We start from the raw sequence: 19,447 nt of genomic DNA, 5'->3' as shown, positions 1-19,447 counted from the left end.
TGGTGGGTGCTTCCAAAATAAATTTTCAGCTTTGAGATACTATAAAGTTCCAAAGAACCTGGTGAGATTGATTCTGTAATTTCACTTTAAAAATAACTGGCTTATTTTCAGGTTTTTTATCTTTGTGAACTTTGACAAACAATGTAAACTTCCAGCCGTTTAACAGTAATATACAGCAGGGGTTGTTCTCAGAAATCATGCTGTGAAACAGTTCATCTAACATAGCTTATGGATTCTTAGAATACTATAATATGCTTACATATACTTCTACAATATGCTCTTTCACTATTTGGTTGGTTTGGGGGTTTTTAGTCTACTATAAGCTTATTGAGACCAAGAGTATGAAGTTTGCTTTGTTTTCTTTTTTAGATCCTCTTGTACCATTAATAGGTAAACGCATTTTTATTTTTTGTAGCACTTGTACAAGTGTTTTTGTTCTCAAGGACAAAATTTAAGTTATCACAACCTGCATATCTAGAGCTTATTTAATAGCACAGATTTGACTTATTTTGGCTTAAGTTACTGGCTTAATAAGTCTTTCTTCTGTTTGCCTTCCCCTTTCCTGTATCACCTGACCTAAAGGGGCTCTGCAGTACAGCATCATTACCCTCTCCTACACTTACTGCCTGCATACTGACATGCCAAATCCATCAAAGATGTCTCAGATTTGAACAACCTAATTGCAAAACCAGTGATAATGTCCTTAAAGTTTCTTTCACACAGCTGAAGCTTTAAGACACAGCAAAAGACACCTGTCTTAATTGTAGTGTCATTCCAAACTGTCCATCTGTTAAAGTAACTCAAAATAGCTAAATGGAATTAGCATCATACACATGACGGAGATCAACAGAACAAGAGATTAAAGTTTTTCACTCACTTTTCAAGTGTTGTCAAAAATCAAAACACAAAAGGCAAGACTCAGCAGGCAAAGGACAACTGGGACAAAGAAGGGGTAAGAAACACCAGTGAACTTTTTGCTCTGTTATCATCTGAGCAATAAAATAGGGCTGTGCTCTGCTTCTCACTATAAGCCAGTCTCAGGCACAGGACATTTGGGAGTATGGAACCTTTTCTCAGAGAAAGAAAATGCCAGGAAGCCAGGAAGCACTGAGGTGTTGGCAATGGTTATCTCAGGCACTGGCAGCAGAAGCAGAAGCAGAGGCCACGCAGCTTCCCAGAGGTGAACAGGGTACTCCTGCACAGGACAGAAAAACGCCCACAAGGAGAGTCTCAGTGCTTTGGTTTTCTCAAGGTCTCCACTTAATTGTAGTTAAGCACTTCTGCAACCAAAAATAAGTGACAATTAAAATGTGATTTTTTTCCTCACATTTCAAGATTTTTTTTCTTTGCCTTAAACATTGCTAATTAACCCTTATAGGGGTCTTAAGCAAGTTATGATTTTTGGTTTTCTTCTCTGTGCAAAGCTGCACCAAAAAGCAGGAGTATATTACTTCCCTGATTACTGAGATACCTGAGTAAAAAGACAGATGCATATACTGCAAGTTATGATTTAATTAAAAAAAAAATAGTACCCACCAAGCCACCCCCCACAAAAAATAAAAAAACACACCAAAAAAAACCCAACCCAAAACCCACAAAAACCCCACCTGTTTCTTTTCAGAAAACGCATCAGGCCTCTTTGATATATTAGTAATATTTTAATTCCACTTCCACTACCTACAAGCATTCACTTAATCTATGTCACTGTATTAGCCACATCAACTGTGAAAAATAAAATTACCAGGAGAAGGAGAATAGAATCTGTATTTGTATTTGAACTGTGGTGAAGAAATTAGAGGCAAGAGCTTAGGAACAGTGTTTCTGTTCAACTGGGATGCCCTTGCTTGGTCCTGTGGGAGTACCTATGCATGTTTGCATAGATACAGTTGGCAATACATGGACTAGAACCAGGCACATGAGCTTCTTCAGCAGATTCAGGCTGCAAAGCTACAGGATTATAACAGAGATTTTAAATTTTTGAGATTTAAAACACTGACAATTTAACATAACCACAAAAGGAGTGACCTGTATCAGATCTGACAGTAACCAACTAAGTATGTTCTAAGTTGCATGATACAACTCATGTAACTCAAAAAACCCCCCAGCAGAAGTCACTCTTACAGATTTTACAGGAATGGCATACACAGAATATTCATTTTAAAGATTTATTTTTCCACTTGAAGATTTACTGTAAGTTATGTTGACTTTTTTTTCCTAAAAATATATTACACTTACTTGAGATCACAATGGTGATAAAAAGTTATGTACATTGTCTGTTTTAGCCACTCAGATTAATGTGAACTTGCAAATACAAGTAAGTAATTTATTAGTAATAATGCATTCTTATCCTAGCAATGAGAGCAGTATTTCTTGTACACAAATTTTTACTTTTTTGACCAGCTTTAGATGGTTCTGCTGAACCACAACGCAGTAAGAGAAGAAAAAACACTCACTCCACAGTTTATTTATCGGATTTGCCCTACTATAAGAAACCTGAGAATGAGCCTAGTTCAGCACTAGGACTCACCTGGCTTTGAGATAACTCATACAAAACACTTCCTCGACATGGAACTGTTTGAAAGTTTCTCTTAGTCTATTACAATAGCACCTCTCACCTTCAATATGAACATTGCTGCATTTTTTCTTCTACAATTCTGACTACTTGTTTGGATGCCATATTTAATAGAGATAATTGCCTTCTGGCAATACCATCTGAGCATTAAAAAGAAGGTATGCCCAATTTTTGCTTCCTACAAAACGATGGTAAGGTAGTTTTGATGAAATCAAGCCTGTTGGACCACGCTTGCTCTCTGGCTTATGCACAATCAACTGTCCATGTTCTGCAATGCCAACCAAAGGTCTGTGACTACATTTAGAAAAGCAGTAGGGTAGGGGCTTAGGTACTGTAACTGGAATCCAAAAAGTGTTTCTGTTAGTTTGCTGTATGACTGAACTGTATGAATGCAAATAATTAATTCTATTATTAACTGGTGGCTATTGACTTGAGTAGATGAATTAGCAAGTTCAAAGTGCACGTTCACTGAGTATTACACATGTACCCCTGCATGACCTCCAGGAAGCATGAGCTGTTCAGCTGCTCAGTTCCCTTTAGTGTAACACACATCTACAGAAGGAAAACTATGTCAGATATGCTGCAGCCCAACAATGGAGGGCAAAAAAGAAGGAAGAAGACTCATTTTACTGAAGCATAAAAAAAACCAAACAGGAAATCAGACTTGACAATGTGGAGTTCAGAAATTTGAAAAAGGTAAGCGTTGCCTCAAGAAACAATGAAAACAGAAAAGCTCTGAAACTGTCTCAAGTGGAACATCTGATTTTTTTTTTTAAATTAACCACACACAAACAAACACAAAAATCTTAGTGTGATCAGTCTTAAAACTTTGAGATTTGTTATTTCCAGTTGGAAATACATCCCTAGCATTACCAATTTGCACCAAATGATGCCCCACTTACTGGGAGAACACCCATTCACTGAATGGATACAACATGGCAGAGACAGATGCTTTAGTGTCACTCTCTTCAGTGAATGCTGATTCACTAAGGCATTAACAATCACTGAAGTTGCAGCATTATCAGCTGAAAGCAAAGAATTTTGGCAAGAGTCAAATAATACATCCAATGAACTGTTCAAGAGAAAAGGAGTGCAATTAGCTTAGTCTCACAGAACAAAACTCCACCTTTTGTGGTAGAAACCTCAGTTGCTCCTTATCCAAGATGCTGATCTGCCATGGGTGTAACAGAGCTACATCCTCTTGCACCATGCAGTCACACAGATACACAAAGAAGAGTATTTTTACTGCCAGCCCAGCACCTGCAGGTTTTGGTAACTAAAACATATTTTAATGAGAATGCTTTGGGTGGTGAATGGGGCAATATTTATAATAAAAATTATTCACAAGGGGCAATGTGAGTGCTAAATGTCTCTGCATCCAAATGGCAAAAGTTACTCACACTGAATAGCGATGTGAATACCAAAGGATTCCTGCAATATGCAAGTCATTTGGTTTACATCTCCAAACTAACCCCAGAAGGATAAACATTAAATTTTCAAGCAGCAGAGCACTCTCCAGAAAAATTCTAACGCGGACAGTCTCCATCTCAGTCATACTGGGGAACAAGCACTGCCAAGTCACAAGAAAGAGAGAGCCACTTCAGATTTAAGATGGGAATGAAATCAAAACTCATTGTTACCCAATGCTGCAAAAATATATTCCTAGGTTAAAGTATATGTGTATTAAATTTCAACATATCCTAAATTTAGCAAGTACATCAAGTCTCCACCCATATAAATTTCTACTGAGTTTTCAGTCCTTAAGCTGGTGGTTTATAATGACAGGCTTTATATACAAATGGCTTATGTAATAGCACAATGTCTACAGTATAGCATGTAATAAGAAAAATGGTCATTAGCTGTAATAAAGACATTTTTCAGTACTCTGTACAAAGACAAACAAGGCAAAAAAAGCTACTTCAGACAATTTGTGGTTGTTTTTTTTTTTTTTTTCTTTTTCGAGAAAAAGCAATAAAAAACATGAAACCGAGAGGAGAAATCTGAGAGTTTCCCTGTTAAAAACAGCTGTCAAAATTCCTCATGTTGTACACTGTCCTGCATCCTGAAGTGGTAAGGTGGCCCCATGACATACAACCCTAAGTCTTATCCTCAGTACCTTACTTCTTAAATTGCTACGATGGATAGGACTTGACTCCATTTATACATACATACATACATACATACATACAGTTATTACATGCACTTGTTAAAAAACAAAGGCCTTTATCCAAGAGAAAGTGTAAGAAACGTTATGCTGGAGGACACAGTTTTGCTGCAATAGCAAAGGGGATCAAGCGCCTTGAGTGCTGCCTTCTTGCCAGCAACAGGAGATGCTCTAAAACCAACGGTACTCGTAGAAAGTCTAATACAGTACACATAAAATACAGAGTTCAGAGATCTTTAGTGTTTGTGCATAACTCGCCACCCACTTCTCTCCCTGCAGACAGGGGGGAAAAGAGTCAGGTTTCAGTTTTCATCCTCATTGACTTAGAAACAAAGTAAGTCAAGCTTCCTACATAAATTCACACAGTGAAAAGTCCTTCCTCCAAAAATAGACACACAACTAGTTTTCATTCTTATACACCATTAAAAAAATTATTAAATCTCTGATTTTTTCAAGCAGCATATTTTGCATTTGTCATCGGCAGGTTTGTAGAAATACTAGAAAGTTAAAATTATATCATACCATACAAAAACATGTAAACAAAATGGGTATTTTTAAAAGGCATGCGTGCTCCCGAAGAGGATTAAAAAGTGTTTATTTTTGGTCAATAAAAGCTCGCTTAGTATTTTTAACAGCACCTTAGTGATTTAGGACCCTAAGACCAAGTAATTTTAATTTAGATTTGGGCTCCTAAACTTCTAAATTAATTGTGTAAAATTACTTATGCACTTTAAAAATTTTTTGCCAGGTCTCTGATCTTGCGGATTCGATTTTCTGCAACCAGCAGCTAACTTTGAATCTGTGACATTCAGGAATGTCTCATTAATGTAACTAATTTTGTAATGTTTTTGATCCTCCATAGATTGGTTTATGGTATGTATGAAAAATTTCACCAATGGTGTTCTGTGACACCACTTTGCAAGCTCCTTCACAAATGACTCCGGATACAACCATCAAATTTAACAGGAATATGATTATATGGTTCTTCTGAATAGCTGTTAGTGTCAATGACTGTGTTATTCGTTCAACCTGTTAAGACTGACAAAAACATACTTAGATCTGCAGCACAGCATTAAGTAAAAAGGAGGAGTAGTTTTGGCACCATACATTTTAAAACCTAAGCTTCTAGGCCGAAAGTCTAGCAAGTTAAACATACACAGTGGCAGCTGGGAAATAAAGCCTATCTGAAATGCAACATTTTTAAAGGAAATTTTTTTGGAAGGTGCTTTTTTATAATCATTAGCTGATCCCCAAGTAATGTGGGCACTGGAAAGCCTAAATATTCATACCAAATGTTTACACATGGATCTTAGCACTCATATGTATATTACAAATATGTTGCACCAACAGAACTACCAGAATCCATATTAATATAGTCAGGCATAAAACATAGTGTCTTCTTTTTGCTTTTCGTTTATCTTAGTGTCATAACCAATTCTAACATTTTCTTTGAAGATTAGTTGCAAGGTTGCTACGTTACCTTGGGCCATAGTGTTATGGTCTGTACCTATACTTGTAAGTATTATCCTTACATTAAACACGCTTTGTAGTTCAGCAACACCTAGTTCATAGCTCTGTAAATAATCCCTTAAAGGAGAAGCTTGCCTAATTTTTACGAAGTGCAGGGGCAGCCGCAGTTTTGTCTTTCACCACCAGGTGTCTTCCTCTACACACAACAAACCCAATGCATCAGTGAGTTTAATATGAATCCACCCTCTATCAAGGATTCCATAGGCACAAGATTTGCTAAAGCACAGGTAAAAATACCTCTACAGCCGGCTTTGTTCTGTATTCAATTGCACAATTTCATCCAATTCACTGGGTCGTTTTTTGGCCCTCCAGAAGTGGTCTAAGGTATGCTGCAATTGCTAAAAGGACTTCTGTTTTTCTTCGTCCTCTGTTTGTTTGGTCTAAGATTGATGACATCTCCACCATTAAGAGTGTTAGAATTTTGATTGGAGTAACTTCCACCAGCTGTATTAAAAAAACCTACAGAAATTAAAGAAAAGTAATTGTATTTCCCACAGCCTAATACATAAAACTTAAAAAGCAACACAGTACTGCACTTCAAATGCATACTCTAGTTTTTAAAGCCTTTATCCATTTCTGTGTCAGTTTTGCAGCTGAATTTCAAGTAGAGCCAGTTGGAATTGCTAGGCAGGCAGTTTTTAAAGTGGATATGTATCTATGTAATTGAAGGGTAAATAGGTACTCATCTGTGTATGTGTATGCTACTAATAGCATGGTAACAAAGTTATAGTTATCTGACTAATATAATAAAAGGAAAACATGACAATTTTCAAGTCAAAAACTTTGCTGAGATAAAGGGATGGAAAAAGCCTGACTAAAAAAGGAGTGCTTTAAGGAAAATAAATGAACTGACTCACAAGTGCTTTAAAGGACTAGAGAAGTTCAGTGTTTCCTTACAAAAGGCAGTTTACAAAGACCTTCTGATTACATGCCAGATTCTTTCACCCTGAATCTCTTGTAAATCTGCACTAAGATGAGTAATACGAGTACTAATTAAAGTAAAAAAAAACCAAACATCCTTTCTCAAGTCTTTACACAATGTTTGTTTAAATCAATTTAATAAAAGGGCACTTGCCAAACATTAGCTACAAACTTTAGTATATCAGTTTGACAATCTTGTAACTTTAGAGTCATAAAATCACTTTACAGAAGGAAATACAGAAAAGACAATATCCTAAGATAGCCAGGTAATAACCAGACCTGGATTCACCTTGTATTAATTCTACAAGGAAACTGATGAGGCCATAATCTTTGATGGCACAACATACTGTCTTCTGGGTTTTTTTATTACAATATACATACCAATCTTGTTACTGCTTGTATGTACTAGTTCTGGATCCTCAGCTGTTTGTTGCTTGAGCTTCTGAAGATATTTATCAGCCAAATACTTAAAAACTGGAATGTTAAAAATAAAAAAAGGTACATCAGAGTATGCTTAAAAACAATCTTTGTATCAATAATAATACCTTTGTATCAAAATTCTGCTATGGTGACAAAACTGCACTTGAGACCACAGATTTAGCATGATTTAGTTAAGTGATTCTCTCCCAGCAAACCTGTGTACCTGAGCAGAATCCAGATGTCTACCCAAGTCTTACAGTTTGCACTAGCAGGGTCCTACACAGCAGACAGAAACACCCCAATACTCATCTCAATAAAGCTGACACGTACATACTGCCAGATGTTCCAATTCATGCAACTTGGGAACATTTTAACAAGTTATGACACAATTTAATACATATATATTTTTGCAAGAAGCCTTAAAATAATAGCAGGCATGTAAAGAAGGGCCATTAATAAATCTTGGTAGCAATATTTTTCTTATTAACTAATGCCACCTTTCATTTGTACTGGAGTGCAGAAACTCTACCTAGAATTTTGAAAAACATCTACAACTATAGAAGAATTTTCAGAACCTATGTGTGTTACTATTATCTACATTTGCAATTAGTAACACATGTAAAAATGAAACAAACATTTTTACATTTTCTCTTGTACATGTTTTTCCCAGGGTGAATTGCATTACAGATGAAAAACAATTAGCTTAGTATCAAGTTTTCCTGATTAAATGAAACACAAGTTATCAGAGACTGGAATCCATGGTTGTTCAAGCCTACTCCAAAAAAGACAGTGACTGAATTTTATAGTAATACCTTTAAAAAGTTAAATATATACCTTAAAAGGTGATACCTGGAAACTAGTAATATATCATCAGTAGACAAAAGGCTGCAAAGCATCAGTCTTGATGTACTTTATTTAAATGTAACTGAACTACAAAGTAATCAGTTATATCAATTATTAACTATTAGCAATTACAAAATAATTAATTCAACTATATGTATATTGTAATAACTGAACTTCTACATATAATTTTTTAAAAGCTCAGTGCTTACTTAGTCACTAGAACCAAGCAGCCCTAACACATCGGCACTTCTAAATACTGAACCTCTCTGCTGGTTTTGGAGGAAAAAGGAAAGATGTACACAAAGAAATGTGTACATCACCCAGATCACTGACACCAAGCAATTCTGGCTCTGTTTAAAGTGTGCTGCTAAGAAATATGAACAGGATTGCCAAGAGCATGGGAAGGAACAGATCAGCTCCAAATGAGAGACCCACAGCAGGGCCTGGCGCCCGCTCCTCTCTGTCTCGTACCTTCAGTTACGTTTAGGTCTTCCTTCACAGATGTTCTGTAGAATCTTAATTTTAGCTTTTTTGCCAGTGCTTCTGCCTCTTCACTGCACAACAGAAGAAGACACTGTAAATATTGATTTTTATTACTTGCCGGTGTTTGTTTTTATACACAAAATGCTTTGTGGCAAGTTAAACAGAGGCGGGGTGGGTTAAGAAGTTCAGTCAAAAAATGTCTGATCCTTCATTTCTTCACAGTAACTCCTCTATAACAAGAAAACATTTTACATGCATTTTATAACTAAAAGTAATTGCTTTTCAATATTGATTGGCTTCATTAGCCAAACTTTTACAAGGGATCAAAGAGAGGTGTGATACCAAAGGGAAGGAGGCTGTAATTAACAGCACTAGAATCAGAGCAAATATCACTGCAAAGTCAAAACAACAATAAAAAAGCAATCCCTAAGTATATTTTAAAGAAGCAGTAGACTATGTAATCAGATGAGAGCAGAGATGAAATAAATACTTTCTTCTGCCAAGTGAGAGAGAAGTAGTGCTAAGTTTTAAGGAAAAGCTGACAAAACTTATGAAAATTTTACCAAGGCAAATCAGAAAGATGAAGTAACTGAGGCAAATGGAGTATTTTGAAAGCAAAACCTAATTGACATACCATGAATAAAGGAGGAGTTCAAATGTAATTGTGCTTTTTCTCTGAAAAATCCTCAGTATTCTTTGCAGAAGGAGGAGAAGCTGATTTATGCCATCAATGATAGCAAAGAGAGAACAAAGAAAGCCAATGCAAAACAACAAAAAAGAAGAAATAATTTAAAACTCCCAGAAAGATGGTAGAAATAAAGAAGTGGAGAATGAACAATTTCAACATGCAGCATTTTCTACATGATATGTTGTGGTAAGTAAATGCATTTGTTAAGTTGATTTTATGGTAAGACTCAAATTGGTCACATATACAAAGACACAATGAAATGACAGCAAAATCTGTAAAGAAAAATATACTACAGAAGGATCAGCACCATACAATTTGAGAATATTAACAGATACAGATTTCTACAATTACGTCTAGCTAAAAATGAGCAATAAGAGCAAATTAAAGAAAAGCAAAGCATACAATATTAAGATATTTTTTCAAACAGCCTAATATTTAATCATTTTAGCAAGCATGCAGTAGCCAAACTACACAGTGTAACTTCACTAGTGCAGAAGCACAATTTAATAGTAACTGTACATTTTAATAGGAGAGAAAATTTGCACTTTTGGAATTTCTTATTTAAAAAACAAACCAGATTCACGTCATAGCACAAACAAACTCTTCATGCTATTCCTCTATTTTTTTGGCTGACACTTCAGAAGAAGGTGTGAAGCAAACAGAAAGTCCCTAGGCTGGCAAGCATTTAACTAACCAAGTAACTAATCATGCAGCACTACCTCTCACCTGTGCTTCTAGGGCACATTTTACAAACTAGAGTTTTCACCAGAAATTCCCATAGATTTTTTTTTTTTTACAGCATGTATACAGGGAGCATATATTGTTCTTTAAAAACAGGAAGATAAAACTCCTACTTCTTTATGCAAGAGTCATCAAGAAGATCAATCTTATTCTGCACCAGAACTGTGGGAATGTCTCCAACTTCATTCACAACTTTCTCCTTCCAGGTAGGGATTGCTTTGAAGGACTCTCTGTCAGTTGTAGAAAACACAAGAACACAGGCCTGGGCTCCTAAAAATACACAAACCAATTACAAACACAAATAAATACAAATCAACCAACAAAAATTAAAAAGAAGAATCATGTATAACATATTTGTAATAAGAGGGATTTTTCAAGTTTCTCCCATAAGAGTGCACTTTCACCACCAGCTTGTGTCAAACTAGTGGTCATAAATTTCCCAAATGAAAACAGATTGCCATATTATTTTGGTCATTATACCCATTCTTCATGATGGCTACAGGTCTGTTACCTTTCAAGTGATTTCCAGTGTGGTGCATACATGTAGGGGAAAGGAACAGGAAGGGGTGTGCAAAGGCTGGAAAAAGTGGAAGGGAGGTTTGCTTATATTTATTAAAATTTCTGTAAACGTCATCTTGTTCAATGCTAAGACATTGTGAAGTTTCCACTCTAAGACACTTTATCTCTGTCCTTCCACACATTCCTTCTGAATCTAAAACACAGAGATAACTTGGTAATAGAAAGTTTAGAGGGAAAATCCCTAAAGTGGTCTGTAAAAAGGGGTGACTTACAACTTTAGACCTCCCTGCTAAATATATGTATGATACATGTAGATGCAGAGGACAGGGACAGTAAAAAAACCTCAGGTTGACGATACTGCTTTCTAAGGAGAATTACACAATAGGCTCTAATCAAGCAGCAAACTGAATTATTTTTAGGCCCTTCAAGATTCTGATATTTAAAGGTTGTTAACAGGAAGTTAACAAAGAGCAGTAAAAGAAAGTGTCTTTTCTCTTCAAGAGATACATCTGTGTATCAATAATGATGAATTTTATACATATATCCTATGTGTAATTGAGCATTTAAAAATGACTGGTGAAGGGTATGATCACTGGATTTTAAGAAATACCAGAATTTACTAATCCAATAACCCTGCAAAATGCTTATTTAAGAAGGAAAGGACAAAAGGACTGTTCTTCTCACCCTAAATACTGAGTATTTCCATTGAGAAGGTAAACAAGTTTAAGAAATTATAATGTCCACATAGAAGCTCTAAGAGAAAGAAAGAAAAAAAAGACAAACAGGATTTAGACATTGGAACACCTTTCTATATGCAGTGAATGACAGTATTCAAGAGTGTCAATACCATTATTATTTCACTCATCTACTCTAAATGGAGTCATAAACCACCTCTGTATTACAACAGATTGTGTACAAAAGACACCAGCAGCAAAGACATAGGACAGTACCACACAGGAGCATAACAGCTAAACCCAGGATGTTCTTGATGAATATTTTAAATCAAGTTCTTTTGTAATAAGTTGTTTCATAAAGGTACTTTAAGTAATGAAGAAAAGTACACTGGATTTTTTTGTGTGCAATTACTGCTTTGATAACCCCTGTATCTTTATTTTAAAAAGGTTCCAACTGGCTGCAGAATCACTGATAAGATATTCACACCTAGGCTAATTCAGAAAAAACTTGAGAGTAGAACTAGCATCCCTACTTGAATCAAGTAGGGCATGAGCTTGTCAGTTGAGTAGGTCTCAAAGATGCTCAAGCAGACTTTCCCATCCTCCTAGACTCTGTATTTTCTCTTTTATAATGATACAAAGCCTATGAAATAGAAAAAAGGTAAGGAAATTCCTTGCCATGAGTGAACTCACATAGGACTTTAAAATTAATAGTTGCCAAATACACTCTTCTGTTCTTTGTCTCAGCTTGTTCAGGCTATGACAGAAAACATATACTCCCTATACAGCTGATGATTGCTCCTTCAACACAATTTTAGGACACTTAAATTTAAGGATACCTTGATCCAAATTGGACCAGAACAGTCCTTGCAGCCCTCTCATTATCAAACAACCACTACAGCTGAAAGTGGTTGACAAATGCAGGCTGGAGCAATGCTATGAAGCCTTGAGATATGAAGGATAACTGATTTGCAACAAAATAAGGACTCTAAGAATTTGACTAATCAACAACTGAACAACAGACTAATGAACAAGATGTCTTCCATCAAACACCTGGCAAGATTGTGTTAAAAATACCAGGGGAAGCAGACAGAAGAGGATGCAAGCACAAAGAGGTGATCAAATACTGCTTTGAGAAACACCTGTAACCTGGGCAGAATACAGGGTGAGGCTAATGACAGCCACTTCTGTGTGTGCTTAAGCACATAGATGAACTACCTAGCCACTTAGCAAATGCATCACTTCCAGTGGCTAGAAACTAGTAGGATGCATGATATAATTAAAAAAGGGAATTATTAAATACATACAGAGCTTCCTTCAACTCACTGAATTCAGGCTGTTAGACTCCTCACATTGTGTGATCATGGCCATGCAGTTACGCTGGCTGCACACAGAAAACTACCAAACTACAAATCCACCATCATCTGCAATTTTGCTTCTCTTCAAGGATGAATAATTTGGTCTCTGTGCAGGGAGGGCCCACAAACAGGCTGTGAAGTCTTAATAACACATAAGCAGCTGATCCCTGAAGAACTGACAATACCAAAGTCTCTGGAGAGCACATAAGCGTAATGCTAGTGGGACTTTGCCATTTGGGAGAGACAGAGCTTGAAGTTAGCAGCAGCAACTATCAGATGCTAGGCAGCATCTATCTTACCTACCTTAAAAGCATCCTCCCCTTATCAGCAATAAATGACAATGAAATCCTTTTATTTCCACAGTAAGTTTGACCTTTTGCTTCTTCAATATGATGTCTGCAGACCTGATGCTAAACCAAAATTGCATTCCAGGCATTTCCCTTGTCCTTCATGAGTCCAAGTTTAGTGCAGAAGAGCCACTGTATCTAATAGCTTGAAGTGTTAATGCACCCATCATGCTTTCTACAACATGCACTCACAGGATGACTATGTCCTGTTTCACAGCAACCTCTTCAGTATAAAGATATTGAAAACAGAGATCTAACAGTGCTCTGCTGGGCATGACTCATGAGTGAGATACCAAGATACACAGTGAGTGAGGCCAGTAGCTGTAAAGTCCTTCTGAACACTCCATTATTTTAGCAGTCCCACTAATTAGAGGTAAAAGACTTTGGCTTGGAACAACTGAGGAGAGCAAAGAACACAAGAGAACAAAAGGCCAGGAGACTAAAGAGGAAGCTCCAAGAGAATCAAGTACAACCTTCTAAAACTGATAGGCTTAACCTGTCACTGTTAAATAACAATGATCTATTTCTGCATGAGGATAAAAGGAAACAGTAAAAAAATACCTTCCTCTGACAAAAAGGTAATCATCAATTATGAGTGGCAATCAGAAATACTACCAAATCCCCCCCAACACTATTAGTTGCCAAAACCAATCATAAAATACAAAAAGTCAGAGGACTATCCTACTCTGGAACTGCACAGCATAAATATTGCTTTATCTCTAAATGAGGTCATTTTTCAACAATTTTATAGCATAGCAATACATTTTGCCCAGCCATGAGGTAATTAGTTTGACAAGAACTGAATCATGCAATCTTTGTCAAGCCATTTGTATCTCATGTCAAAGAACAAAAAGGAAAGATTTTCCCTACCACTGTTAAATTATGTGCAAAGTAAATGAAAAGAAAATCTAAGTATGCATTTTGTAACTGGCTAAATAGATAAACTATGTTTATATGACTGAATATCTGGTTTATGAAGTAAATATTCTTTCCTTATTACTCCATTCTGTTACCATCCTCAGGGCAACCTGTGCTAACAAGAGAACAGTTGTGCCTTGTAAACTATCTTTCTAGGATGACTGGTGGATTTTTTTGTCCTTAGATTAATTTCTCTCTTCTTCAGACATAGTTTTCAGAACATTTACAAATATATGTCTTACAGAAATAACAAAACACTTCTAGAGGGAAAAATATAATCTTGCGTTTGATTATCTGAATATCTACACTCTGTCCAGCTTCTGGCTCACTTTGTTCTGTTTTTTAAAGGGCACTACTTAGCATCCTGCACAAAGTGATCTTAATTAAGGCAACGATCTTACACAAAGAGGAAAAACATTTAAGAACTGGAAAAGGTGAACTAATAATGCTTTGCACACACACAAAGTAATTTAAATTCTTAATGTAGAGAAAGGGAATAGATAAATATCTGAAGTAAAAAAAAACCCAAACCATAAAAAAAAAAAGGTATTTTCACCTCTATAGTAGGCCTTAGTTATTGCATCAAATTCTTCTTGACCTGCAGTGTCCCACAACATTAGCCTGACATCTTCATCATTAACTCTGAAATAAATTACAGGATTTCGTAATCAATAAACAAGAGTAATTCAAAATAACTGACATGAAAATTTTTCTATGTCTACAACATAAGAGTAATTCAGTTCAAATTTAACTGCATTTAAATATAATATAGCTCAATATGGATAACGGTTCAACTCTAAGGTAGTAGTCCCTCAAATAGATTACAGGCTCTTTCCTGACAATCCATACTGTATTTTCCTCTTCCTTTCCTTCTCTTTCTCTACATTTCCCTCTATGAGGAAAAATATTACAGTCTTAAAAACAAATCTTAGGTGCCTGCATAACAGTCCTCTTATCTTTTTAATCACCTTAGAAAATCTACAGAATTTTCTTATTTCTCATTATCATTGTATTTTCCATTTTATGAAACATAATTGGTTATTTGCCTATATTACATAAGGAAAGTAAATCTAAAGCACATTTAAATAAATTATGTTCACAGTAATTTTAAACTGTATTGGCTAATAAAATCTGAGTAATTGTTTTATCAATTGTCCCACTTGTTCCACAGGAAATTATATAAAAAAAAGAAAAAATTAAAAGGTGGTAGAATACAAAGGAGACTTGTCGAAGAGATTAGTTAAGAGAAGTTCCAAATATTATTGTGCTTTTGAGCTTGTATGGAAAATCAAGCAATACAATTTTAGCTCACTGTGCAAGAGAGAAAATAACTCTCTTCACTTGCTTTGGAGACACCAAGCCTCATTTCAAACCTTTGTAAATCTTAGAATTACAACAGAACAAGAAATACAGGGAAAGATAAAAAAATCAATAGTATGTGATCTGTTTAATACATACTGGATTTGTCTTTCCAGGAAATCTACACCAATAGTTTTCTTGTAGTCTTTTGTAAAAATCCCCTTGCAATATCGCTGAATCATACTGGACTTTCCAACAGCTCCATTTCCTACTACCACCACCTTGATGGCCACCTCCATATCTTCTTCCAACATCTTTGCAGCCCAAGTGACCCTCTTGTTTACTCAGGAAATTACCGATTCTGTCAACAAAACAAATAGCTATGTTCACAAATGTGCTGTGAATAGAAAGCAAGAGGAAATACAATCACACATAAGGATTCACAAAGATTGTATTTTCAGTTCTGCGAGACTGCTGAAGCGACCTCAGGCAAGTTATTCAGCCAGTCTGTATTTTGATTTGCCACTTATTAACTGGAAATTAATATAACTGTTGATAAAAATACACTTCTACTGTACAAACATATTGTCATACATTGATTACTCTTGATGCTCCACTGTTAACACATACAAGATGCTCAACTGATCAGCCTAGCAAGGAGCATGAGTCTGAAGCCCAGCAACTTCTAATTGCACCCACTGTTGCCTTGTACCCAGCTCAGATATCATCACCTCACACCAACACTGAGGCTTTGAAGACATAAACATTTATCATTCTTTGACATCCCTTACTCCAGTTCTTGTGAACTTGTCTAAATTTGTCTTTCTGAGGAACTCAATAAAAATCATAGTCAAGTTAATTTGTGGCATGTCAATCAAAAGACAAAAAGTGTAAATATTATTGCATACTTCCATTGTGTTTTCCAAGTCTTTTTTTAAACAAGACATTGAATAATTAAACAGCCTTAAAACATTTTTAAATGTTTAAACTATATTAAATTTAGAAGTCTATATCATAAGTATATTAACTTCTGTGTCACCCATAATCTTGCATCACACTGTCACTGCAGGGGAGCCACCTAATTTCCCTCTGATTAAATTTAACCTGTTGGAGTGAGTCCAGAGGAGGGCCACAAAGATGATCAGAGGGCTGAAGCACCTCTCCTACGAAGACAGAGAGAGTTGGGGTTGTTCAGCCTGGAGGAGAGAAGGCTCTGAGGAGACCTTATAGCAGCCTTTCAGTACCTGAAGGGAGCTATGGGAAAGCTGGGGAGGGACTTTTTACAAGGGCATGTACTGACAGGATGAGAGTGAACCATGAAACTGAAAGAGGGTAGATCTGGGTTAGATATTAAGAAGAAATTCTTTACTGTGCATGTGGTGAGACACTGGCACAGGTTGCTAAGAGAAATTGTGGCTGCCCCCTCCCTCCCAGGAAGTGTTCCAGGCCAGGCTGGATGGGGCTCTGAGCAACCCGCTCTAGTGGAAGGTGTCCCTGCCCATTTAGGGGGGCTGGAAACAGAAGATCTTTAGGGTCCCTTCCAACCCAAAATATTCTATGATTTTATGATAATTCTGCCCGTGTGCACTGTACATTAACCAGAGAGAAAGCCAACTTGCTAAAGTAACATGGACAAAGTTCACAGCACGAGCAGTTATAGCAGAAACAGGTACTTTAACATAAATAATGTATTTGGCTTACTATAAAGATACTTCCTGCAATTTTGGTGATTTTTTTAAGGCGGGGTTGGGGGACAAAGGCGCATATATAAGCTGAATTTTCCGGGCGTTTTGCTATGCCAGGATATCACCACAGAAACACTTCGCACCTGCAGAGCAGGATATTTCCTCCCGAGAGGTAAGTAATTCCGCTTTCACAGGAGGAGAAAAAGCGCTTACTTCAAAGGCTTTGCCCATCACCAGACCCGCAACCCGCGCAGGAGGAGCGGGGCTACCCGATACTCTCTCCTCCGCCAGATCATGTTTCTGGATCGCCTTTGGTTGCAGACAACGTTAGCAAAGGGATGTTTTTAACGGGTATTCGGCAAACAGTGTCAAAACTGCCGCTAGGTCAGCCCCCAGGACTCGGAGTGCCGTTTTAAGCGAGGACATGGGCTCGGGACAGCGGCGTTCGGTGGTCTCTCTTTGCCCGCGGCCACCCCCTGGCCTTGCCGGGGGTGGCCGCCACCACGCTGAGGGCGAGGGTTCCCGCAGCCCCGAACCCCTACAGCGGCCTCAGCCCCGCCGCCTCCCCAGTACCGGTCCCACTCCCGCTCCCCGCCAGCCGGCCCGGCCCGGCAGCGCCCTCCCACCTCGGGGCGCTCCCAACCAGCACCCCGATTCCCGCCCGCCCGCGGCCCCTCTCACCAGTCCGTTGCAGGAGCAGGGTGGACGGCGCTCCCTCTGAAGGCACAGCGGCGGCTCCACCTCAGCGGCGGCGAAGGAGGGAGGAAGAGAGTCAGGGAAGGAGGGAAGGCGAAAGGAAACCGCTCTCTGGAGCTGACCCAACCCGGACGCACATCCCCGCTCCCCCGCCCGGAAACGCCGTCAGGACCGGTGGGGCCGCTCGGGGAGGTGCCCGCCCGCTGCCTCCGCCTCCGCGGCGGCGGACCCCGGCTGGGGAGGGGGTGGCCCCCGGTCCGCAGGCGGCGGCAGGGAGAGCGGGGGTGGCCGGGACCGTTGTCGTCGGGGAGCGGACGATAGCGGGGAAGCGCGGGGGTAGGGACCGGCCAGGAGTCCCTCCCGTGGGGTATTGCTCGGGAAGCGTTGGCACCTCGAGTTCAGTGAGGAGCCAGACAGGGGTGCGGGTGGGATCTGCCTGCCCGAGAGGGAGAAGCTTCTGTCTGGGCTTCTGAGGAAAGACTCGGGCAAGGCTGATCTTCCCGGCCCTCAGGTGCATTCATCCTTGTTGAGGTCCCACCCGGCAGGCGTCCTTCCTCACCTCTTCTTCCATGGAAAACATCACTGATTATCCATGGGCTTTCCTCAGGCTGTCTCTGTAGGCAGCTGCCGTTCCTGTGTATGCATTTTTTTAACTAGGGTGTGACTGCGCCAGGTCTCAGCTTGTCACCGTCAACACAAGGTCTACCAGCTTCCACACTTCATGTAAAACTGAATGTGAGAGGTTTTAGCATAACTGCATCTCCCTCTACAACCACCTGGAAGGAGACTGTAGCAAGGTGGGGGTTGGTGTCTTTTCCCAAGTAGCAAGCAATAGGACAAGAGGAAATGGCTACAAGTTGTGCCAGTTGTGAGGCTTAGGCTGGATATTAGGAAAAATTTCTTCACCGAAAGGGTTGTCAGTTACTGGAATAGGCCCAGGGAAGTGACTAAGTCACCATGCCTGGAGGTATTTGGGAAACGTGTAGATGTGATGCTTAGGGACACGGTGTTGTGGTGACCTTCATGATCATAATAGTCTTTTCCAACAAAAACATTCCTATGATAGTTTTAAGATCTGAAGATGTTAAATTGTGCTGTTTATTAGTCGTGGTGTTTGTGGGCTTTTTGTGGGTTTTTTGCTTGTTTTGTTTGGAGTTCTTTGTTTGTTTTTTTTTTTTAGTTAATTTTGATAAAAGATGTCTCCTACCTTAGAATCCCTTTCTTTTCTTGTATTACAAAGCACATCTCGTTTGCTCAGGTGGCTGCTCCCTGTGCCCCCCTGCCTGTGACTTAAGTATGGCCAAGTAACCCTTAGGTATTGCCAAGTTTGGGTTGCTGAAAACTGCCTGGCACAACTGAGGTCTCTATCCCTGTCCCGTGCTTCCCAAGTCTTCATGCTAGAGCAGACTGGTGTTGCCTATGCCTAAATACCTTTTGGATTAGTGCATTTTGTCCCTACACCTCCAAAGAGTAGCTAAATTTTATGCATGGTCTTTATTTAGAAATTTATGCTTTCGTTTGTCATGCTGACCCTGGCTGCTAGTCTCAGTCTGATGCTGGGGCTTGTGTGTGCCAAAAGGCCTTGAATT

At 38.5% G+C, this 19,447-nt stretch overlaps 1 protein-coding gene across 2 annotated transcripts; it reads right to left on the bottom strand.

The window, feature by feature from the left end:
* Window positions 1-4,640: 4,640 nt before the first annotated feature.
* On the bottom strand, window positions 4,641-18,032 carry RAB23 (RAB23, member RAS oncogene family). 2 transcript variants are annotated; one of them, XR_003987433.1, is made up of 8 exons: window positions 17,844-18,032; window positions 15,637-15,838; window positions 14,735-14,820; window positions 10,476-10,632; window positions 8,922-9,004; window positions 7,569-7,661; window positions 6,504-6,725; window positions 4,641-5,009 (listed from the first exon to the last, which is right to left on the bottom strand). XR_003987433.1 is itself a non-coding variant. In XM_030448670.1 (7 exons), the coding sequence occupies exons 2-7, from the start codon at window positions 15,789-15,791 to the stop codon at window positions 6,586-6,588; spliced, it is 714 nt and encodes a 237-aa protein (XP_030304530.1). In that variant the 5' UTR covers window positions 15,792-15,838; window positions 17,844-18,032; the 3' UTR covers window positions 5,708-6,585. The 2 variants fall into 2 exon arrangements, 1 of the variants encoding a protein (XP_030304530.1); XM_030448670.1 differs by lacking the exon at window positions 4,641-5,009 and having other exon boundaries at window positions 5,708-6,725.
* Between the last annotated feature and the right edge of the window lie 1,415 nt (window positions 18,033-19,447).

The sequence above is a fragment of the Calypte anna genome, chromosome 3 (assembly GCF_003957555.1).
Source record: "Calypte anna isolate BGI_N300 chromosome 3, bCalAnn1_v1.p, whole genome shotgun sequence".
Taxonomy (NCBI): domain Eukaryota; kingdom Metazoa; phylum Chordata; class Aves; order Apodiformes; family Trochilidae; genus Calypte; species Calypte anna.
This window is presented reverse-complemented; position numbering and strand designations above follow the sequence as displayed.

What these genes read in the sequence shown, in the direction of transcription:
- RAB23 (XM_030448670.1), bottom strand. Translation starts at nt 15,791, where the DNA reads ATGTTGGAAGAAGATATGGAGGTGGCCATCAAGGTGGTGGTAGTAGGA. An exon ending in TTCCTGGAAAGACAAATCCA is followed by an intron (nt 14,821 to 15,636) that starts GTATGTATTAAA and finishes AATTTATTTCAG; the next exon opens with AGTTAATGATGAAGATGTCA. An exon ending in AACTAAGGCCTACTATAGAG is followed by an intron (nt 10,633 to 14,734) that starts GTGAAAATACCT and finishes GTGTATTTTTAG; the next exon opens with GAGCCCAGGCCTGTGTTCTT.